Below are 24,948 nucleotides of genomic sequence, written 5' to 3'. Positions count from 1 at the left end.
TTTTTGGTGTCTATATAGATACTCGGTGTTGTTGTTGTTGATGCATTTTCATCAATACCCCTGGACTAGAATTATGAGAAGTGCTATATTATTCATGACCTTCGCCCAATTGACCTTTAGGCGAAAGCCCAGTTTACAGCTTACCAACTGTAACTAGGCACAGCAGGTTTATCAGGCTTTGCATTTCACCAGATATTTAATGGGTGTGCGTGGAGCTGTAGTGAGAGAGATACTCTGTAGAGAGTTTGGAGGGTGGTATCATTTTTTTTCCAGCCTTTTCAAAACCAAAAAGAGCAAAAGTGTGAGGATTAAACAGTGTGTGTGTGTCGGCTCTAGCTTCCTTTAGTAGTAACCTAGCTTAATTTCCAAAGCCAAGAGTTAGGACATCTAACTACGTTATTTTGTGAGGTTAAAGGTCACTTACAGGCGAGCATTCAATTTCATTTCATTTTCCTCACAATACTGCACTATAATACAGTAATAAAAAAAAAAAAAAAGAATAATGCTACGGCTAACTGGCTGCCCCACAATACAAGAACACGGCTGCTGCTTTGTTTCCATGTCTTCTGCACAGATCAGCTGGTGAGGATGCTGACGTTTTACCTGGGACACGTAGCTTTAGCCTCAGTCTGTTAGCGTGTAGTCATCATGTGCACATTCGTAAATGGGCAATAAAAGGCATTTATATAGCGCTCTACTTCCCGAGCCACAGCCGTCCTGTTAATCAGTGATTTGAAAACATCAAAGCGTTCTGTTTTTTTTTTGTTTTTTTTTGTGTGTCTTAATGTTACGACCTGCTGCATTACTGGTTCTTTGTGCTCTTCTTGCTCGGCCCGTTAACTGGACAACAGAGAGATCTGAAAGAAGTGTCGAGCCCAGGCAGCGCTGCGTTAGGCAGCACAGCTCAGGGAAATAGCTGTGAGGCTGAGAGCACCACAGAGAGCCACAGTGTGCTGTCTACATTTGAATGGAAAATGTGTGGTTTTGCATCTAAGAAGAGATAGCTGTCAAACATAGCACCATGTGACCATAGAGGTGTCCAGGTAGCCATGTAGCGGTTTCAGCAGTACAAACAGTAACCACAAACCCAAGCCGGTTGCTTTATGATTTAATGATTATCTAAAACAACAAGCTTATAATAATGTATACGTTGTTAATACTGCTTTTATTCATATTGTATTTGAAATACATTTACGTTATATTGTTAAACAGAGTTAAAACAGGAAGCCTAGACATCATTTTAGAGTCAGATCTTGGTTTTGAAGCACATTTCAGTTATTTGGGCTGTTTTATCTGCAACGTTTCCAAAGTAAGATCTGTCCTGTCACAACAGGACACAAAGACCCATTCATGCTTTAATAATCTGTCTGCCTCTATTATTGCTATGTCCTTCAACTCATTTAAAATGCCGCTGCTGTGGTTTTGTTGCAGACAAAATTGTGAGACATCAACACTGGCTGCCATTGTCAGCTAGAATTGATTTTTAAAGTTCTTCCAATTGAAAATCCTATTATTTTACACTCGAGCATGCCCTCTAATTTCGCTCCCAGAAACATCCAGAATGTGAAATCTATGGTAATTGTTTAAGTTATTCTGCCACACACTCTTGGATCTTTAGCTTGCATTGTGTTAAGAGAGAGTTTGACTTTTATCACAGAAACGTGCGTCAAATCTGAGTTGCTGGATCTGTACAGGGACACACGGTTTGTTCAAACAGCTCCAGGTAGAGGGTTTACCTGTGCTGGATCTGGTTCACAATGGATCCATTTCGTGCATAAAATCTGCCTGTCTTTTTGAGTTGACTCGAAGGGTTTTAGCTTCAGAATTGGAAGTCGATTTTAATCAACAGTTGTAGAAGCTCAGCGGTGAGTTTGCTTTTGATTTAAGCACTCTTAACATGCTTTGTCCTTTAGCTCAACAAGCCTTGTTGACTGTCATGACAACCAAGGTCAGGAAGAAGACTCTGCAGCGCTGCAGGAATGTAGAGATACAGTGTTAAATAGTCAATTTGTAGTTTAGAGAGTTTTCGCAACAATAAAATGTAAGTAGGTGAATTAGATTAGATTGAGTAGGGCAAGTTTGTGCATCAAATGAATCAGACCTGAACATCTGAAAGACTGTTTTACAGCGAATAATGGTTTCCTTTTTAAAAATCCATCTTTAGAGCGTCCTTCACAGTCAGTGCATGAACTCTGCTGTCCAGAGACCTGAGGGGGTGAGAGCCAGTGGCCTATTTTTAAGCCTTGTTACGAAGCTGAAGACGGCAGTGTCGAGGAGATCCACCTGTCTTAACATTAGCTGGGTAGCCAGTCCTTTGTGAGAGCCTGGTTGTGAGTAGATTCCTGCTTGTGAAGTCCATGGGCCACACAAAATCAGGGTCAGGCAGGATGACCATTATGTAATGGACATTCTGTACGCTCTAAATATAGCTGGCATAATGGCCACTACTTCACCTTGAATACTTTAAAAACTACCGCTCAAAAGTTTGGAGTGTCCTGCCACAAAAGCTTGATTCGGTACAGTCAGATGGCTGCGAGGAAACCTCCATTTCTGAATGGTCTTTCATGCTTTTAGGTTTTAGGTCTTCTTTACAAATGGATGTTATTTTGTATGAAGGGTTTGCAAAAAAGTAATGTTTTGTACATGGAGAACAAAACGCTGTACGATGGTTCAACCAGACTGACGACTGAAAGGGCAGAAAGAGACAAAGATCCTCGGAGCAACAGTTCAGTAAGAATATATGAGATCAGCAGTCACTGGTGAAAGAAACTGGAAGCTGAGCATTAAAATCTGTGCAGATTTAGACACGAACAGGTTCCTGTTTCAGTGTCAAGTGCACAATAATGCCTCTAACAAGCTGGAATTAACAGGCGTGTTGCTTTAGCAAAGCTATTGTTAAAACTTCACAATAGAAACAGCAGGTTAGTCGAGGGTTAGCACCGCTGGAGTTGGATCACAGAGTAGCAGCCGAACATTTGAACCTGTTCAATCTAACCACCGAGGAGACTGCAGAGGGCCCAAAGTACAACGGTTTCCCAAAATATTTAGAGCCAAGCTGCACCGCTGTGGTTCAGAAATGATCCAGGGTCACTTACGCTTTTCTGGACTGGAAAAGAAATAAAAAATCGAAGAGTATTTGGGAGAAAATGGTTCCAACAGTATTCTCCGCTGTCATGCTACACTGCAGAGACAAAACATCAACTAATCATTTAATTATCCTACAACTCTTTCTAATGTAAATAAAACATTTGGTGTATAATTATACAGTTTTTAGCTGTGTTAAAATGGCCATTATTGAAGGAAAGAAGAAAAACACCAAGATAGCAGCTGACTCCAAACCTTTTGAGCGTTGGTGTAAATGCTTTCCTACAATAACGATTGCATTCAGAGCTGTAGCCAGTTTACTGTGTACTGCTGTTTCACGCTTCCCGCTGTTGTTTTCCAACGCAGGCTGTATGTTTTACATGAGAAGACTTGGATTTCATTGTTTGTGTCACAGTAAGACATTATATATTCCTGAGAGAGACTTCAGTTTCTTTATGTGCATGGCTGGAAGACGTGCGTCATATCACACATAATCACACAGTTGTGATGTAGTGGCCGCTGCTTTAAAGCTCCGCTAATTAGTATTTTTATACAAACAATGGATCAAATTACTGCACGGAACCTGCTCGTAGTGACAAACCCACAGATAAGATCACCGGCTCCCCTCTGCTCTGTGCAGCGTTCAGCATCTTTCAGCCCATTTCAGCCACAAATTTAGCAACTACCTGGCGAACAGCGTTGCTCTGTGTCTGCTGGATGTGTGAACACGTTCGCTATAACAACGTTATAAGCTGACGACACGTCAGCGTGGGATTTGAGTTGTTCTGCTGCCTCCGAGAAAATCAATTACTGCTGCTTTTAAAGAGTAACTTGCCACTAAATCCACTTTTCTTTTTCTTTTTTTTAGTTTGTGAACTATGTCACTTTATTTTTCATTTTTGCATTTGCAGAGAAAATCAAGTAATGCTCTGTGGAGAGTCTGTGCAAATCATCGTCAAGGTACAAGGCAACGTCCTGCTCACCCACCCCTGCACCCCCAATACTACAGTATAGTATTACTACTATAGTAGTAATAGTATTGGAACGCCTGGACCGTCAGGGAAGCTGGAGTCAGTGTCGCTGCTTTTAATGACAGACGGTAGAGAAAGACTCTTTGTGTTATACGAGCGACATGCGGGCCGTAAAACAAGAGTTATGTATGGAACCACTGTTCTATGAATGGAATATCTTTAACATGACTGAGACGCCCGTGCAGACAGTCGGGGAAAGATAATAGCTTAAATGCATTGTGAAGGGGGCGTGTTCAAGCTAAAACAAGCTGTTAAGTTGCTCTTTAAGGTCCCCAGTTTCACAAAGACAGTCACGCCAACGTACCCTTTCCTTTAAAGATTGTCCCAAAATAAGTAATTAACAATGCTAACGGTGATAATCCATTATAAACCTATGCATTGGCCTCCATGTCATGCATTATTATGCCTTCTATTAATGCATGGCTTTTGTTGTAAGTTGTGTTTCACCTTTTAATCTTGAGGAGCATGAACATGTGTAAATCAACAACCTTTTTTAACGTTCATTTTGGTGGGGTGCACGGTGGCAGAGCGGCTAAAGCTCCTGCCTCCCAATAAGGAGATCGTGGGTTCGTGGGATCGATTCCCGGACCAGACCAACATCACACAATCTCTCTGGGTGGAGTCTGCATGTCCTCCCCGTGTTACCGTGGGTTCTCTCCGGGTTCTCCGGCTTCCTCCCACCGTCCAAAGACATGCATGTGTAGGTTAATTGATAACTCTAAATTGCCCGTATTGAATGAATGTGAGAGTGAATGGTTGTCTGTCCTTGCCTGCGACGAGTTGGCCACTGTCCAGGGTGTACCCTGCCTAAGGCCCAAAGTCACTGGGATAGGCTCCAGTCACCCGCGACCCCTAACGGGACCAAGCGGTAGAAAATGGATGGATGGATGGATGTTTTATTTCGCTATTATTGAACAGCATCAAGGTGCTTGACATACAATATATGCAGATTAAATCTTTTTTTTTTTTTTTTTTTTTTAAGTTATGAATGAGTCACCAGGTCTTGTCCTGGGTCGGTGACGTACGTTAAGTCAAAGCTTTATAGCATGCCGTAGCGTTGAAATATCATTCATAAAAAACGGAGCCTAACAAAATGCGTTAATAAACGAAGTAAATGTGAAGCTGGGGGCTAATGGACGGCACGGGAGGAATCCATATCAAGAGAGGATCATTGAGGAGGTTATTGGAACCACAGTTTTATTTGGGTTGCATCATCCCCACCTCTCGGCCGCACCGCTCCTCCTCTCTTTTCTTTGCTTTGGCCATTTCTTCTTCTTCTTCTTCTTCTTCTTCATTCTTTCCTAACGTCTCCGTCCCCCTTCTCTCACTCTTGCCTTGGCATTCTCCCTCTCCATCTGTCAGACTTCTGGAATGGATGATGGAGAGTCGTGCGTTGCCTAGCAACTGTGGTTGCCATGGGAACCTCACCAGAACGGCTGCATTTGCTTGTCGACGGGGAGAAATGAAATTGATTAAAGGAGGAATAAAATAGGTGATGAGAATTGGGGAGAGGAAATGGAGAGGACGGCGTTTTAAGGAGAGCAATGAGTGGAAAGAGCCTAGACGATCTCTTTTTTTTTTTTTTTCCCACAATGCAGCGTTTCTCCTAGAGGCCAGGATGTGTATGTCGACAGACTGTCCACGCCTCCAGTCCTTCTCACGTCTGTCCTTTATTCATCCATCATGATTCACACTGTCTTCACATCAAAGGAATCTGATTCCAGCCAGTCGGAGTTGCTGGACAATACAAATTGCATTTGACAGTAACTGGGCGATGACGACATAATGCAGTTTTTATATTTTAATTATAACATGTATTGGAGTCAGTCTGCATTTTTCTTTTTTTTTTATACAGCAAAAGCTAAAATGATAACCATTATATCACATACCCTGAATAACCTTTGGTCATAGTAGTAATAATAATTATGAACTTATTCAGCACCTTTCAGACGCAACATGCAGCTCAAAAGGCCTCACAAACCAAACAACAACTTAAGATTTAAACAATGAAATATTAAAATACTTTTTCCTCATGCTTGTAATAAAATCAAATACAAATGTAAATACTTAATGAATAATAAGTGAGCACATACAGAGTGTACGCCTACCCAGCACAGTAACATCAACGCCTGTGAGATGTAAGGGATTTGTGTTGCTTTGCCCACCGTAGTCTAATTCACTGATAAATACAATAATGTTGTTTTCTACTGAGCAAAACCACACACTACTTGAAAAATAACCACAGGGGAAAAGGCATACAGTGTTCATGTTGTTTTGCCCACCGTCTGTATTCGCAACCGGGAGAAGGGACGCTTTTTTTGGTCTGACAAAGCAATCTCACCACAAGGTGGCTGTTCTGGAGCTTTTCATCGTATCGCATGATCTTCCTCAGCAGAGTTGTCATTGAATTGTGTATTAGATAGGACTTCTCGCCCATGTTGGTTTACGTTTAAAGTTCGGCCTCGGAAACTCTGCGATACGACTGAAAGCTCCAGAACAGCAACTAAACGGACCTCGTGGTGAGAGTACAGCAGCTCGCTGTCACGTCAGCGCACACAGGAAGAGAAGTACTGAGCAAATCAATATATAATACGCTATAATACAGCAAAGTATAAAAGCTAAAATAAGTATAAAGTACCAAAGTGGATTTAGAGGTTAAGTATGTACGGTATAATACAGTGTAATATAAGTAATATAAGGCTTTTTTGTGATTTCGACGCAGACAATGCTGTCATGTGACAGGAATCTGTATAGAATCATAACACATGCTGATGCTTCCATCCAGGACACTGAATGAACACACGCTGTGCTGTCAGACGGCGTGGTATTGGTCAGTGGTGTAAATTCGTGTGTCAAAGTCCCAACAAAGTCGAACACACTCAGATTTACTTGACGCCGGCCAGCGAATGCGCCGATCGTAGCGGGTTCTTCATGTCGCCAGTTTTTTAGATGCAGGCGTGACCGGAGCCTTTACCCCTCACGCCACTGGCACCACACCTCGCATTGCCCTCCACTGTTGCTGGTATTTAATGGTACTCAGGCTGGTTAACATGGGGGGGCTGTACTGGCTTACCATTTCTCCTCTCTACACTCTACGGAGACAGATGTCAGCTTTTCGCTTTGTTGCCCTCTTTTCATTTTTCGTCTGACCCACACCGTTCCCCTTTCCAGATTCTGTGTGTGCGCAAGTGCGATCTTTTAATTCACCACGTGTCTCTCAGACAGGGAGTCTGTGTGTCTTCGTCCTGAATTGTACGTGCGAACTGGTTCATATCGCTTTTTGTCTTCATCTTTTCTAAATATGAATGTTAAAGGTCACACCATCTGCTGGCGACCACATCGCTTTCATCCAGTGTGTATTGATCGATGGTAACGGCCCCAAGTATTACGTTAGATGTATCCAGATTGGCTGTGCAAGTGGATGTGACGAAGCTGTTTGCAGGCCTGCAGACACTCTCCATATACTCGTATTCTTTATTGTCGTGTCCTGTGTGTCTGGTTAGCCCGTTAGGTCTTAACCCACGTGTATAAATCATGGTTTCTGCTCTGGATTGTCTCTCCACATGCAGCTCCTGGCTGAGCGCGTGGGCTCACGCTTAACTCTCTCGGCTTGTTGTTTTTTAATAAACTCGTCTCAAGGTGTGCATAATTTGATGAAAGTCGCTTGAATTAGTACAGCATGTTCAAATGTCAGGAGCCGTAGTCTCGCTCAGCATATTCAACGCAGCAGGCTTTGTAAACAGTCAAAGTTGTTCCAGGACGAGACATCCGCTCTGTAATTTGTTTTATGTTTTGCAAACAGTCGTGTGTTGATGAAGTATGAAGCTGCCATGAAAGCCTCATACCTGCTGAAGTAAAAGGGCTTTCAGTGCTTTGTGTAACCGGCGATGTGGCCTTTTAATCATAAAGGAAGTGCCTTTTAAAATAAGCATGTGGAAGCTGAGTCTTTTTAAAGGTATATCTAACATCATGTGACACATTGCCATGCTGTCCAGCGTGCAGTGCCTAACCCTGAAGATATCCGGGAAGTTAAATGTATTTGTTTGAGACCTCTGATGATTCATATTACAATCATTTTATTTTTATGTAGTAATAAAAATTCAAAATAGGATTTGCTACACTGATGAAGGCTTAATTGTGTCTGATAAATATTTGATTAGAATTTGTTCTGCTGCTCAGACGTAATGTTCAGGCTGTACTGACAGGTTTTATTAATTATCATACAAAGTTCTAGTTTTTCTGCCTTTTTGACGAGCAGATAACAGACCTAAGGGGAATTAAATGTACACTGTAGGGTTGGGGATAAGTTATATTTGGAAAAATGAGCATAAGCTTGCATATGAGCTTTGCTTATGTGCAGCTTTGGTTTTCAAGTATTAATTGCTTGGGCTGGAATTTGGAGTGGACGTGCAATTCTGCTTTAATTGATTAATTGAAAATGAGTCACTGCCGTAATGTGGAGGGTGTCAAGGTCCACTTCACCATATCGCACAGATCATAACCATAAATACAGGTTGTCCGTAATATTTAAGTGATATTACACAGTGTCAGGAATAACACCCCCTCTTCTCAGGGTCATAACTACGACAGATGACAGGCGCCATAAACATTCGCGTTATCTGTGACGTCCATCATAGATAAACATCCATAGATCCGCTTAGAAAACACACAAAGAAGACGCTCCTTATAAGTTCACATCTTGCCTCACGATCATAATGTTAGACGTTTTCCTCAGAATCAACACTAGTTGTGAGTAGTGTGTCTGTTATTTTATTTAATACAAGTGTGTTGTTTTCTGTGCAGCGTTTCCTTCAAACCAAGAGAAATTTCTCTCCTGTTAGACAGTGAAAGCCGCCTTTGACGATGCCTGACGAAGATCTCTGTTAGATCGAAACGCTGCTTAATAAACACTGACGGGAGCTGTTAGTGCAGTTTATTAGTGGATGTGCGTTCCCTGCACCCTTTTTGTCTTTAGTAAAAGCAACCATGACCTTTATAAACTGTCCTAGAACATGAATGGTACTACCTACATGCTAAATGACTTTATATCTGAATAGCCTAACTGAAAATAACGACATGTGACATATTGTATTATGTTACATACGTGACTAGCTAAGACGTGTAGAGACTGCGCTGTAAGCCTGTAAATAAAGCCCTACCTGGACGTTGCTGTAGCCGTTACGATGCTGGGCCAGTGTTGCACCTGAGACCCACTTTATGAAATCTCAATTCAAAGCAAATTGTCAGATAGCATTTTTTTTTTTTTTCCCAGCCAATATTAGCGCTCACACTTGGTAATCACTATCAGACAGCAGGGCAAGAGAGCAGCAAGATCGGGAGAATAGTTAACAGTGTTTGCTCATCCTGACGTATTTGAATGAATATCTGTCACATTGTGCAGTACATGCACGCACGCCGTGGTCGGCTCGGCGCTGGCTCGCTTCCACCGGTAAAGGTCAGCGTATGTATAATGCAACACAGTCAAGTCATCCCCTGTCTCACATGACCCTTCAATAAGAAACGTTTTTCCCCTCTTTTCCATAAATTGAGTTGAAACAAAATAATGCTTGAGTGCTCCTTCGCCTCCAGATGAACAGCAGCCTGTTTCTGTCTGCTCACTTCTTACGCAGCAGGGCAGCGAGGGGGAAACCGTGGACTGGTATGCATGTTTTAAATTCACAATAGAGCAGAAATGTAAAGCTGAATGGCTGGCGAAGTCACTGACTGTAAAGGGTAGTAAAAGTATACTTTACTACATACTTATATTTGTTATTGAATGGTTTTGCTTGACCTGGTGCTGACCCAACGTATTTCTGTGAGGAAAGGACGGGAGAGTGAATGAAACACCCCTTTTGAAAACGTGGATAAGCGTGCACTTCCTGAAAGATAACACTGATGGGAACAGACAAAGTGAGAAGGCGGAGCAAAAAACGACTTTTGTGAGACAGTGAAAGAAGTCTGAGGGGGATGATACAGTACTTTGAGTGCACACTGTCGGGTATCTTTTAAGATTCTGCTTATCACTTCTGATTCTTATAGAATATTTGTTTAGAAACTATTATTTGAGAATGAAAAGAAAACAGAATACAGGAGATTTGGGTTCATGATGAAGTATTTAGTGATTCTTTTGGGTTAAAAGGTAAAGGAAATAGAAATATTCTCTACGTTGAAGATACGGAGTGTTTAATCTAGGATGTGTTGGTGTGGGTTTGTTGCCTCAGGTACACGATGAAATACAATCCAGTAAATCCAGTTTGAGTAATAGATCCATGAATATGAAGGTTCCTCAAATGCACATTTACAGCAATATGAGTCAGCATTCAGGAACAGTAAAAATATGCCCTTCATGTTACTAAATAATCTACCAGGAATCCTTGAACATATTTCAGTTGGCCCCTCATTCATTTCAGGGGCTGAGGGGACGTTTTGTCACGTAGAGCCGGTCTGAACACGACCTTACACTCGTTTGGTTTGGGGGTTTTTTTGTGGTCGGAGGTGCTAGCTTTGGCTAATCGTGATACTCAGTTTCACTTCATTCCTTTTGAATTTATTTCTATTTGGATCAAAGTCATAGATGTGATTCAAAGGCCTGTGACCTGGCTTTGATGCCGGGGTATCGGACTATCACAAACCCAGGAAATGGTTCATGTCGGACAGACTTCGTCCACTGCAGGAAATAATTTTGGTGCAGTGATCGCACCGGAGCTGAAACAATTAGTCGGTTTAATTTCTAATGTGAGGATTCGCTGCTCTCCTCAGTTTTTTTATCATTGTAATTTTAATATTTTAGGGTGTTGGACTGTTGGTTGATTAGGGCCGCAACTAACAATTATGAAAATAATATAATCAGGGAATCTGCCGAATATTTCCTCGATTAATCGTTTAATCTGTAAACCATCAGAAAATAGTGAAAAATGCCCGACACAGTTTCTCCAAGGTGACATCAAATATCTTGTTTTATCGACCAAAACGAGAAAAACAAAAGCAACAAATTCTCACTTCAGAACTATCAGATGTTTTATAGACTAGATTATTAATCGATTTATCCAGAAAATAACCGGCAGATGAATCGTAGTTAGTTGCAGTTGCTTAAACCACTCGTGGCTGAATCGCTCCGTCGTTAGCGAAACTTGGTAAAAATGTGCTCGCTCCAGTCCGCCATATTGACCCATGCGTCAGTGGCCGAACGTGGCTTTCCGAAATAAAACGTCACATTTTGTAATGAATCCCCAGATCTGGTTCCAGTTGAGAACCCGGTCTGGATCCTCAGCCCCACCTGCTCCACGCGGCGTGGCCAGCTGTTGCTCCTGTGTGTGCTGGAGGCGGAGGAGGACGGAGGCAGTTGTCAGAACAAGCCAGCTCGGTATTTATAGACAGTTCAGGTGATCTCGCTAATGAGACAAAGCTCAGAGGAACTGGCGTCTGATTTGAGCTAGGTGTGTGTGTGCGTGTCTGTTCTCTGGAAGAGGCCATTTGTTGAATTAGCTGGGCAGTGTTGAAGTGTTCAGCGATTAAGGTTAATCCTTGAGTCTTGGTGATGTAAGAACTCGTTTGTCCCTCTCTCTTAATACCTCTCTCGCACGTTTAGTTCTTGCTGTTGAAACCCTGTGTGTGTGTGTGTGTGTGTGTGTGTGTGTGTGTGTGTGTGCTGTTGTCAGCAGCACCCATTCTGCAAACATGGATGCCCTGTGCAGTCGCTGTGTACGTACACCATGTGTGGGTGCATGTGAGCATGTTTGTTTGTACGAGCCTTAGTGTCAGCATCGGGGCAGAGGGGAAATGATGCATCACGTCTGGAGGGGAGATAAAGCAGAGAGGAAGACGTGAGAATGGACGATAGGCCCAAAACAAATGGCTTCAGCTCCGAGTGTGCCTTAAACTGAATCAGTGAAGCTAAGACGCTCGTTTTTCGTTTGTTCTGTGCCTTATTTCTGTAACTAAACAATCGTAAATTCTCCCACAGTTGCAGAGGCCTTTTGTTTATCTGAGCTGCAGAGAGAACCAGACCTTTAATACAAGACTGTTTCAAATAGAGACTTTCTTGCTAATTTCCTGTTTTTATAAGTTTATTATATTTCAAAAAGCCTCTTTTTATCTGCTCCTGCTTCAATTTGCTGTTGAGGCAAACTATTATCTGTTGTTTGGTCTATAAAATGTCAGTGCTGTTGAAATATACTGAAATTACCTTGTGAGAGACTCGAACATTACGTCTCCTCGTCCAACAGTCCACCGTGCTGCATTCACACTGCGATGAGCGACCAGACCCATGATCTCTGTCCAGATTGAGATCTTATTAGCCGACTATTTTTGCTAACACCTGATGCTAATCGGGTAAAGCCTCAGAGAGGAGCATGGCACCGCACGCAAACCCCGAGGCCGCTACGTCTCAGCAACATGCTGCTGCTTAACTCATTACTCCTCTCTGTCTCTGTCTCTGGTGTCTAGTTGTCCTCTTAACGTACGTCTTTGTTGTGACCACGAGTAACTGTGAAACCATCCAGCAGTGCGGTAATGCTGCGGACATTACACAGTAACCAGGGGATCACCACAAGCCACCGGCCCGGCCTCCCGGCGAGCAGCGCGGCCTACTGTACATCTCGTCTCTGTGTCGCCACACCATTACACACACACACATAGCCGGTAGCCACGGAGGCAGTTGCCATGGCAACAGTGCGTCTCAACTCTGCAAGCAACGTGGATGCGTGTTTTTTTTTATTTCCCCCGCCCCTTCCTCTTCCTCAGATAACGTTTCATTGAGTGTGGATTTGACTACACGTCGTGAGATTATTATCCATTGTTGGTGTGTTTGAGAGTGACAGTGTGTCATTTTCAGCTAATAATGCCGGGTGCCTTCTGTGTGTGTGTGTGTGTGTACATTTGTAGGCTGGAGGGAAAGCTCAGAGTCAGCTGCTGTAGCGGCCCCTAATAAGAACAAGCCAACCTCGATCCATTATTAAGGCTTATAGCAGGCGTACTCAGTTGGCGGCCCGCGGGCCACATCCGGCCCAGAAGCGACCTCCGAGTGGTCCGGCACACACAAATCTGATATATGACAAAATAAGTAAACTACATATATAGTGTATGGAAGTAGCTAACGAATCTCGCTTCCTTCTTATCTCTGTTGAGAGTTGCGCAGTGCCGATCAGGCAGGATGTTTACGGACACCGCCAATCATATCTCTCGCAAATCAACGGTTTCTCATGTGAGCTCCGACCACGCTTAGCCTATCGACAGTAGGGACTTATGTCTCTGTCAGCCCTGAAACGTACCTGCCATGGACTCAAATCAAATTAAAAGTGTTCTTTTGATGCATACTGACTGTTTATACTTCATTTTGTCTGTAATCCATCTGTTACATACAGCACAACCAGAAGTTTTAGTGCCGGACTGCGGAGGAATGAAAGCATCTTTCACTCTGTTTCTTTGTGAATTTTATATTCTCTTTGAGAGGAGCATCGGGCTGTATTAGCTATGACGTTCTCATTGTCGTGATGATGACCTCGCGCTTCTTGTTTTTGGACCAGAGTGAACACACGGCAGGTGATCACCGAAGTCAGCAGGATTCATCCTCAGGGCACCTTGAATATCTACCAAATTTCATGGCAAGCCATCCGATAGTTGGCGAGCCGTTTCGGTCCGGACGCTGCTAGCGTGGCAAAAAAATATCCAGAACACAAGAATTTTATCGCTGGCATCGAGTTAATTGTAACCAACGGAGTGTTTGCAAAACAACAAACAATCAATAGTCAGTGTGTCTCTTTTCTTTATGTCCTCCAGGCTTCCTATTGTTCAAGGACTTCTGTATGAATGAGATCGACGAGGCCGTGCCACAGCTCAAGTTCTACGAAGAAGTAAGTCTAAAGTGTCCCGTGTGTGTGTTCGGGATTAGACGGCATCATGGGATGGATGAGAGATTAGGCCTGTAATCCCGCTCATTCAGATGTAGCCCTCCCAGGAAGCGCTTTGCTTTGTCGCGGCGTTAAGATGACCTTGTGTGTCTGTTTCAGATTAAGGACTACGAGAAGCTGGACTCTGAGGAGGAGAGGTTGAGCCGCAGCCGGCAGATTTACGACGGCTACATCATGAAGGAGCTTCTGTCCTGTTCACACGTGAGCGCACCTTCAGCTCCACACCGTGTCACTAATGCACTCGAGGTCAAGTACATACAGGGACGCAGAGCACACACCTGTGCTTCTGGCTGCAGGTTGCTGTACTGTAGTGGTTCCCAATCTCCCACCGAAAATCAATCTGAGGGCTGTGAGATGATTTGAAACGATAGACAAGAAAAACAGAATCTTTTATTTCTCTCTTCCTGTGACGTATTGGATAGTTTTTCCTCCACAGGCCTCTAAAAATGACTTAAATCAAACAATCTGTAAAGTAGGGCAACTAACAATTATTTTCATCATCTATCAATCTGCCCATTATTTCCTAATTCATTAATCAGTTGGTTGTTTGGTTTATAAAATGTAAAAAAAAATAAGTGCATCACTTTCCCAGAGTCCAAGGCGATGTCCTCATTATTATATGTTTTGTCTGACCGACTGTGTAAAATATACAAATATGAAGATTAATAAAGAAGATGAAGAAAAAACTTCTCCTCAGAGTGGAGAAGCTGGAACCAGAGAGTGGCTGCCATTTCAGCTGGAAAAATGACGATTAATCTGTAATCAAACGGGTCGCAGATTTGTTTTCTGTCGATCAGTTAATCGATTCATCGACTAATTATTTCAGCTCCACCGAGAAGTTGAAGTCACTCCTCTGGTTGATCTGCTCACAGCTCGCAGACGGATGCGTCCTGCAACACAAGCAGATCTTGTTTTGCTTTTTCGGGCATCACAAAGTCCCAAAGGTTGGGAACCAGCGCTGTGCTACCAGACACACACAGCAGCACGATGTTGTAGCATCAACACGCCTTCTTCACGCAGATATAACGCGTTCAAACCCAGAACAACAACAAGAGTCACGTGTGTGACTGCAGTTCTGTGAGTTCTGGACGACCACCGGGACAGAGCACCTCGGTACGTAAATGTTCTGGCAATTTTACGTCGGAATAAACTTTTACGTAAAAGTCACAGTGACACAATAACAGACTTATCTCTCATCATCACAGTGAAAATACAGTCAATTTAATAAACGCTTCTCATGTCAGATCAGACAACAATAATAATGTTTAATGTTTTTAAAAAACTTAGTCATTAAACCATCACTCCTCTGTTTTCAGCTTTCACTCGTGCCAAATGTATGTATGAAATAAAGCAAAAGGCTTTACATATAGGAATGAATCCCCCGCTCTCGCAGTGATTTTAATTTAACGGTCGTATGTCCATCACTGATGCAGCCTGAGAGAGAACAGAAAACACTCCTCCTCCTTCATATATCGGTACTTCCTCTCGCACACCAGGCGCCAAATATCACCGAGCATTGTGGTTCTTTCTGTAGTTCTGTCATGGTGGAACAAAGCCGTAACAGACACACGTCTGAATGACAAAACAACAAAAAGACAGCGATGGTAGCGTCAGGAAGAATTACCACAGGCAGTTGAGATCTTTTGTTATGTGTTTATCAAGTTGATTTTCACAGTTTTTTTGGTCTAGTGGTCAGGAAGGACCAGGTCTAGGAAAAGGCGACGAACACCAGAGGTGGGAGTAAGTCACACATGTGCAAGTCACAAGTCACCATGAAAGAAGTGCTTAAAACAAGAGCGAAGTGGGTACAGTACTACTTTTATAGTAGTTTTGGCAAAAATATTTAGCAACATAGTTTTGTTGATATTGCCTTCCACTCTTTTGCTGATAATGTGGATACGTCCAAATACATGTAGGCCTAGAATCGATATCGACACAGTCAGAAAGTAAAAGCGTGCGTCCTGCTAGTTCAGCTGTGAAATCCCAGCGCACCATGAGGCGCCTGTCCTGCCGGGCTGCTGACAGCGCTGTCATCGGCGGCGCAGAGAGACTGCCGCCCCGCCCGCCCGTCAGGCGGCCCTGCGGTTCTATCAGTTTTGTGGTTTGCGGTCATTTTTGACCGGTATTGATATCAATCAAAAGCAGTCATCATTACGGATGAGTCCTCCTCCTCCTGCACGGCAGCGCACGCTCTACCCAAACAAAGTATTTCCACTGTCCGGAGTTCATATGAGAAACATATGCGCTCTGAATGGGTTGATGAGGCTGGGATGCAAAGCAAGCACTTCGCTACGGTTGCCAGCCGCGGATAACTATTACTATGATTACTCTTTTCTGCTGTGGCTTGTGTAGACTAATAGCCTGCATCCATTTATATAACACTGAAATTTTAATCCTCAAGGAGAAATACCATTTTGTTTGCCTGATCTAGCAGGATTGCATTTGTCACGCAGTTGATTAGAGAGAGGGAGAGTGGTTGAGTTACACTGACTTTGAACTAGTGAGGGTCCGCTAGCAGAATTATGACGCTCTGTCTTGAAAATCTGTTAATTCATAAGCTGTCTTGTCTGAATCAGAAGCGGTCTGGTAATAAAAGGCTCGAGAGAAAATCAGCGCAGGTACGAGAGAATCCTTCTTAACATGCTTTCAGCTCGATCCTGTCTGGCATTGTTTTGTCCTGTCCTTTAAGCCTGGGTTGCCGCACCGCGCTAAAAGTCACCCAATCACGTGTCAAAACGGTAACTGTTCATGCTCAACATCCAGAAAAATGCAAATGGGATATTCAGCTTAATAAAAACTGTCAAATCCTTTCGAGTCATCTGTCTCAAGTCTCAAGTCATGAATACCAAGGCTGTAACGAGTCCATCCATATTCACCACAAACAACACACCACAGTGCAGCTTTTGTCCTCCTGCAAGGCAAAAATTAGGGATGTAAAGCAAAGTTAGTGCTCGCTGCTGGGAGGAAGTTATTAAACACACCGCCCACGCACACATGCACACACACACACACACACACACACACACACACAGATATTAGTCTTCTTTTTGGTAGCGGCCACAAAGCAGCGTAATGTCCCGGGCATGTTACACTAGAAGACGCACATCCTCACACACAGAACTGAAGTTACTGGTAATGCTGCATTTTGAATGACCCTTCCTTTTATTTCCTCTTTGTCTCAGCCATTTTCTAAGAAAGCAGTGGACCATGTGCAGAGTCACTTAGCAAAGAAACTGGTTCCCCCAACTCTCTTCCAGGTAAAAGACCTTTCAACACATTCATGTTTTTTGAAGTTTCTTGTATCGTGTTTTACGATGTGTCGCAGTAAGACGAGACAGTGTGGCAGTCAGGGAACCACCTAAAACCAGCTAAAGCAGCTAAATGGAATTCAGCCATCATTAAGGTTACTATTTACGCCTGTGCTTTTCCTACTGTGACACGTCAAAATGTCTTCCATTAAAGAACATTATTTTTAAAACAATACAGTGTAACATGAAACAAGAAGCACAACAAGATGCTTTGTGACCCGGTCAGTAACGGCTGACAATGACTCAAATATTTGAGACTTCACACCCTCAGTACATTTTGAGGGTGTAAATCGTGCACACACACACACACAGTAACCTTTGCAAGCCTTGCTTTTTACAGTACGCTGCAGTCTCTACCCTTTCTGAAAATGATTTGCGTTGTGGCCGGGCGATATGGCAAAAACTTTGATCTGTTTTATATTTTATAAGTCAAATCTTTCCTGTTGAGTTTAAATATTCCCCTTTTTAGCTTAAAATTCCCTATTAGTAGATTCAGAACCTGAAAAATGACCAAGAATTGTCTGAGCTACAGACAGAAAATCTATTTAAATAGATAAATTGTACAAAAATAAGTAGTAGTAGTATAACACATTTTCAATCTTGTCAGGATAAATGTTCATAAATCTCCCAGTGTGAAAAGCTTGCAGCCAAGAAGCTCATGACTTGGGTCGCTAAGTTTATTTGTTTTAATCCTCACTTGTGGTGCGTGTCTTTACTGTTTAAAGAGCGCTAAGTTTATGAGTTGCTGCTTTTTAACTTCTGGTGTTTGAAACTGTAACTTGCAACCTGTGTGTCTTATCGCATGGCGATGCTTCAGTCGATAAACTTAGTTTGTGGTGTTTCCCATCTTTGTTGGCACAGAACAACAGAGTTCACAACATACATCACCAATCTGTCTCACTCTTTAAAGAATGTTTCAGCACCGATGTCGTGCGAGCCCATTTATCCACGCCGGCTCTCTCTGTGCCGACGCTCGTCTCTCCTGCCCAACTGTCCGACTTTTGCTCCCAAAACAAAAGCACGTGGTGTGTTGAGCTAACTCAACCAACCCCGCTGTGCCTATTTTGGGAAATCTGCTATCCATTCCTAAAAGACTGTCATGTGATTGGCTAAGAATAGCTTAGTTTCTGTGATGCTATTGGCTGTTAGTATGTTGTCAAGACATCTAGTCTTTCAACAGTATATGAACGTTTCTAAAAGTGTTTACATCATCTCTATCGCCCAGCCCTAACTTGTAGTATGTATTCATGTTCTCAGATTCATGTTGTTGGTAGTTATATATTTAGTGTGGAGCATCAGTAGCCAAAAGGCCACCCAGAAAATAAAATACAGAGAGATCAGAAACAAGAGTTGTTTTCTTTCAGCTCAGTAAATCTAATCAACAATTTCCTCTTTTAGACTACAACATGGCTCTTATTCTGGATATAAAATTATCTCCAGTGACTTAATTTTCCCTCAAAGATATTTCATCAAGCTGTCAGTGTTCCTTGTATATTTTGTGAGCCTTCAGTGTTGCTCAAATTTTATATTCAGCTGGAACATACAGGCTTCTTTGGAGCTCACTTGTCAAAATGCAAAGCAATGAATGTTCAGTGGGTGAATTCACTTCCACGGCAGACGAAAGGGGAGGCGACAGAAGCTTCCACAAGGCTGAACCCCCAGAAAACCTTAAAGGAACTGACCGCAGAAGCCCCAGTTCAGTCGTCGCAACAATGCACAGAGGATGTATTCACATGCAAAGAAATTGTATCACATAGTTACTGAGAGAAACCTGGTCTGATGTGTCTGTCCCCCCCGCAGCCATACATAGTGGAGATCTGTGACAGCTTGAGAGGGAAGATCTTCCAGAAGTTCATTGAGAGGTGAGACAGGGGAGATGGAGGTAAAGGGGGGGGAGAGTTTCACCATTTGTTCACTGCATACAGTAAAATCACATTTTACTTTTTTTCTTTTCTTCTCCTCAGTGACAAATTCACTCGTTTCTGCCAGTGGAAGAACGTGGAGCTCAACATCCACGTGAGTACAAGCTTTTAAAAGTCACTTTCACACCCGTAGTTTGCTTCTTTGGTATCTCCGCCTCGCGCCTCCCCCTCTGCGTCCCCGTAACTCTCTCGCCTCAGTTTGAAAACTTCTGGTCCAGACGTAAAGGAGAGAAAAATGAACTCTGTCATTTTAGTTTCGGTCCATTTCATGTTCACACTGACTTATTACAAATGAACCGAGAGGTGTAAACATTACATCACTGGACGGTTCGGTAACTCACTCATTGGACAGCTTTAGTGACTCATCCGGCATCATCAGGATCAAAATCAAAACAATGTTTGCTCTGGAAACAAGTCATGCAGCACTTCACTGCACCTAATTTGTTTATTTACAGTCTTCGGTGTCACAAAAATCTTGTAAAGAAATCGTGATCATGGGCAGTATTAGTCGAGGCTGCGACTGCACCTTAAATATCATAAATAACGATGGGCAGGTAGACGAACAGGACGAAAAGGAGTCATCTTGTATTGTATCTCATGGGTGGATGGATCAAACGATTTAATAGTAGTTAATAGCTTTTGAATTCATGCTAGAATCGCATATCTACTATTGCAAAGTGACAAGTCATAACAGGCAGAATTGAGACAAAAAAAGAGTCGTAATATTACGGGTGATATTTATTTTTATTAATTTAAAGAGTCCCTCCAGATACTGTTTAAGATATATACTAATACTCTGTTATAATAATTTGTGTCCGATATGTTTTTATCACCTGCCTGTCCAGAATCTGTGAATATGCAAATATTTTTAATTTCAAAAGTTTAACTGCTGGACACAAAATGTCTCCTACTTCACTGAAAAGTCCGTTCTCAGTGTTTGTGACCCGGAGGCTTCGAGCTTCCGCCTCACACTGGTTTCATACTGGATGGTGATTGGCTCCAAACTAGCCGTGGTGTAAAACCTGCAGGTATCTCCAGGTGTTGAACTGAGATTTAAGGCGAGCTCAGAGAAACTCTGCACATTAATCATCCTGCACAGTGAAGCTCAACGCATTTTTGAGTGGAGGAGGACTTTAACCTTTATTTATACAGGGGCAACGCCCTGTTAACAGATTAGTAGAAACATATAAACAAAATAACAGGAACAGCTGATTAATAAAACAGAAAATTGACAATAGTTGTGAAGTGGGAGAAACTATTTCAGACGCTCCTGGTTCTGAAAAGTCCCGTTCATTTCCCCATGAACAGTGTTCGTGACTCACAGTTGGAGCTCGTGGACGTGAAAGTCTTCCTATTAAATCTTCAGTACAAAAGATTAAACAACTGCGCAAGAAAATATCTGGTTCTTGATTTTAAAAAGTACATAAAAACTTCAAGGTAGACATCAACTAAGACGTGTATTTCGGCAAGAAACATCCAATCGCAGAGCGTAAAATTCAGTTTTGTGCGCCGCTAACGGCTCTTTACTTCGCCAGAACTTTCAACTGCACGTCATGGTCTCCATCTGCAGATTGTGTTTGCTGAGTTGTCGTGGATACGACCACCAGTTATCACGTGACCACAGTTCCATACTTTAACATGATGACAACTTGGTAAACTGTATCTGCTGATGAAGACCACAAGATGCGGTTGAAAGCTCCAGAAAAAAAAGCTTGTAAGAGGACCTTGAGGTTTTTTTTGTTTTACTTAACTACTGTTTCCAAGGTCAAGAATGGACTTTGCGCTGAAATTTGATAGTTCAGCTTTTGAATTCATGCTGGAATCTCATATCTACTTTGACACAATCCTGTGGTCGGTCTGGTTTGCACTCGCACCACAAACGAACAGAGCTGGCTTGGAACCGGACTGACGCCCTCCTTTTCAAGCCGTCTCGGCCTGGTTATCTGGTCCGCACCAGACTTCGATTGACAGCTTTCACACCTGCCTGAAATTAACTGAACCAAACGCAACAGACTTTGTTTGAACCGAACCAAACCGGCTGGGGTGTGAAGACCTCTAAAAGATACTTTTCACTCCTGCCCTGCCTCTGTTAAAGTCCTTCTGCTCCTTTATCCATCCTCAGCTGACCATGAACGACTTCAGCGTGCATCGGATCATCGGCAGGGGCGGCTTCGGAGAGGTGTACGGCTGCAGGAAGGCCGACACAGGGAAGATGTAAGGAAAGCCACGCGGAAAAAGGGGAATAAACTACAATCATGCTGTCACTACCAAGTGTAATCTGTGCCATTTGTTGTTCGAATGTCAGGTATGCCATGAAGTGTTTGGACAAGAAGAGGATCAAGATGAAGCAGGGGGAGACTCTAGCGCTAAATGAAAGAATCATGCTGTCATTAGTCAGCACAGGGGTGAGTTATAACAACAGTAGCTAGCTGAGCCAGCTGCTCATAAGTTTAAACTTAGCCTAGTTATAACACAAGTGTTTACTAAATGGAGATTTAAGCATCACTAAATTGGAAAAGGTTGCATCACACAAAGTAGTTCTTAGGGAGAGAATTGTTAATAAACATTTATACCCAGTTATTGTCAGGTGCAACTGTTGAACAGCTAACTGAACCATGTGGTAAAGCTAACGTTATCTTGCTTATATATGGCCCATTTAGAGGTAATGGGATGTAGTCGACACATTTGATCTGGCACTTGACTAAAATGCTGTTTTAACAACGATGTTAACTGAGAAATTTTAAAATTGCATTTCGCAAAAATAACACGACATACTGTAAATTACAAAACAATATACCAATAACGTCAGACTAAAGACCATATAGCGCCTGTTATGTTAGCATTATCGGATAATTCCCACTCATACTAAACTGCATAAATATGACTAACTCTGACATATTTCTCCATGTACGCAGATATAAATTAAAAAGTCGTACCTACAGTTGGAAAGGATTGGCTGTGTTTAATATATAGTTTGACTCACTACAATTTTATTTTTGGACGTTATGCTAAGCTGTGATGCTACATTGACTTCCTTTTTACATAGTTGATTGCTTTTGATTGGACAGTGCTACTGATGTTGCCTAGCAACCCATTTACACATTAACAAAGTCCAGTTGTGGAAAGTGACTTTCTCAAAAACTGTACTTAAGTAAAATTTTGAGGTACTTTACTTTTGTACTGTTTGAGCCCCAACGATGGAAAATTATCCAATGTTTCCCAAAAAACAAAACAAAGATTAGAGAAAAGTCCAAAACTGGAAAAGTGATTTGTGTATCAGAACTTAGTTTTTTCTTCTTTCCTCTCCAATTAATCATCTCATGACCCCTCAGATTTATTTGGTGACTCTTTGAAGGTTGGGAACCACTAGACTAAACTAGCTAACTGTATATAAAGCAGTTAAAACTAGCTAACTGTATATAAAGTAGTTAAAACTAGCTAACTGTGTATAAAGCAGTTAAAACTAGCTAACAGTATATAAAGCAGTTAAAACTAGCTAACTGTGTATAAAGCAGTTAAAACTAGCTAACTGTGTATAAAGTAGTTAAAACTAGCTAACTGTATATAAAGTAGTTAAAACTAGCTAACTGTGTATAAAGCAGTTAAAACTAGCTAACTGTATATAAAGCAGTTAAAACTAGCTAACTGTATATAAAGCAGTTAAAACTAGCTAACTGTATATAAAGCAGTTAAAACTAGCTAACTGTATATAAAGCAGTTAAAACTAGCTAACTGTGTATAAAGCAGTTAAAACAGTTATATAAAGCAGTTAAAACTAGCTAACTGTATATAAAGCAGTTAAAACTAGCTCCACCTCGAGCAGCTACAACAGTAAAATGCTGCTCTAACGTTGATGCATCAGTATTAACAATCTAATAATGTCAGACAGAATCAGATATCAGTCACAGGAGACGTTTTACTGCAGAACCAGAACTTTTGCTGATGATACTTTAAGTACATTGTGCTGATAATACTTGTGTACTTTTACTTAAGTAGGATTTTGAAAGCAGGACTTTAACATGTAATGGAGTATTTTTATATTGTTGTATTTGTACTTTTACTTAAGGAACTGAATATTTCTTCCACCACTGCTTTACAGCGTTCCTCAAGTTTTAATGGTGCAACCGATTTAGTAAATCACTAGTTTGAAGCATTCATGTGTTTTTACAAATGTGAAACACACACAGCCAGATGGTTTCTGATCTGGTTCAAACTCTCTCCATCTCTGCAGGACTGCCCATTCATCGTGTGTATGACGTACGCCTTCCACACCCCCGACAAGCTCTGCTTCATCCTGGACCTCATGAACGGTAGGGTGACCTCCACCCCACCTGCCCAGATTAAACTCAAGCCTCAGTCAGTCCATCCTCAGACAGAGAGATTGGATTACTCAGCCTGTCGCCAGCCAGTCAGGTCATTCCTCCTCCAGAGAATCAAGAGTTGATGGGATTTTGACCTCGCTGATGACTCTTTACACCACAGCGACCTGCCTGTAGTAGCCTTCCCGACATCTAATATCAGCCTTCTTTTAGCACTCCTCACACCTCGTCGTTAGTATTTCCTCTTAAGGCTTGGCCGGCGAGCAGCCAGTTTCCGAGCTTCCCCAGAGGCTGCACTCAGCGTTTCCAGCCAGTCTCACAATCAAAGCCTGAGTCACCTTTTTAAAAGTCAACACAGTCATCATCATACCGTACACAGTGTGAGGGTGTACGCGTTATAGCTGCAGTTGTGCTATAAATACAGCTAGTCAATACATGTTAAGACAGAGACAGCTGGGGAGGACAGAGTCACAGAAGGCCTCCCATCGATTCTCACTTTCTCCCCCCGAGAAGACTACCACAACGTATTGATGGATATTGATTGAGGCATGATGTGTTATGAGGTCTTGCTGACGCACTCTACGTTGTGTATGTCTGTGTGTGTGTGTGTGTGTGTGCGTTCAGGGGGCGACCTGCACTACCACCTGTCTCAGCACGGCGTGTTCAGCGAGAAGGAGATGCGTTTCTATGCGGCTGAAATCATCCTGGGCCTGGAGCACATGCACAACCGCTTCGTCGTCTACAGAGACCTCAAGGTAGACCCCTCGGACTCCTACGGTGGTCTCCAAAACAGTCCTGAAACATTTAAAGAATAAGTATTATTTTTCTTATTGTCAGCAAATCCCATAAAACGGCTATTTCGCAGCATGTTGCCTTTTATAAGATAGTTTAATATTTAGAGAATAGCAGAACACCGGATGGAGAGAGGAGTGACGTGGGACACAGATTCAAACCCTGAACCACTACTTGACTCAGTCCACTGAACCACGGACACACCTCCACTGATGCTTTTTCAGAGCCATAGATTCATATCAGCCGTGTTTTCAACTGTCCTCTGTTTTTCCTCCAATTCCCTTGTTTGGACTGGTTGCCATAATAACAAGTATATTTTGCTGGGAGTCCGGGAACAGTTTTAGGGCTTCAATAAACAGTGCAGTACAATGCAGATAATACTTTTAGGCTGAGTGTTGGAGGGGAAACAGAGTGAGCGAGTCACGGTTTTGCCAAACAGCAGAGGATAACCAGGACAGGAGGTTTTCTTTCTTTTAATTTTCTCCTGGTGAGCGGAAATTGTAACTTAGTCCTGAATTAGTGAAATCTCCAACATTGTTTCCTATACTTATGATCTTATCTCTCGTATTCTCCGTCAATATCAC

The 24,948-nt window shown here is 42.4% G+C and overlaps 1 protein-coding gene across 1 annotated transcript in view; it reads left to right on the top strand.

The window, feature by feature from the left end:
- grk3 (G protein-coupled receptor kinase 3) overlaps positions 1 to 24,948 on the top strand; it is a 65,161-nt gene that overhangs the window by 17,577 nt on the left and 22,636 nt on the right. Inside the window, 9 exon segments of the mRNA XM_044175045.1 lie at positions 13,893 to 13,966; positions 14,123 to 14,224; positions 17,206 to 17,280; positions 19,132 to 19,193; positions 19,296 to 19,347; positions 21,376 to 21,467; positions 21,559 to 21,658; positions 23,485 to 23,563; positions 24,197 to 24,327. Coding sequence (XP_044030980.1) covers positions 13,893 to 13,966; positions 14,123 to 14,224; positions 17,206 to 17,280; positions 19,132 to 19,193; positions 19,296 to 19,347; positions 21,376 to 21,467; positions 21,559 to 21,658; positions 23,485 to 23,563; positions 24,197 to 24,327 — 767 coding nt within the window.

This window comes from Siniperca chuatsi, linkage group LG18 (assembly GCF_020085105.1).
Source record: "Siniperca chuatsi isolate FFG_IHB_CAS linkage group LG18, ASM2008510v1, whole genome shotgun sequence".
Taxonomy (NCBI): domain Eukaryota; kingdom Metazoa; phylum Chordata; class Actinopteri; order Centrarchiformes; family Sinipercidae; genus Siniperca; species Siniperca chuatsi.
The sequence above is the reverse complement of the archived record's forward strand: the minus strand, read 5'-3'. Positions and strand labels throughout refer to the sequence as shown.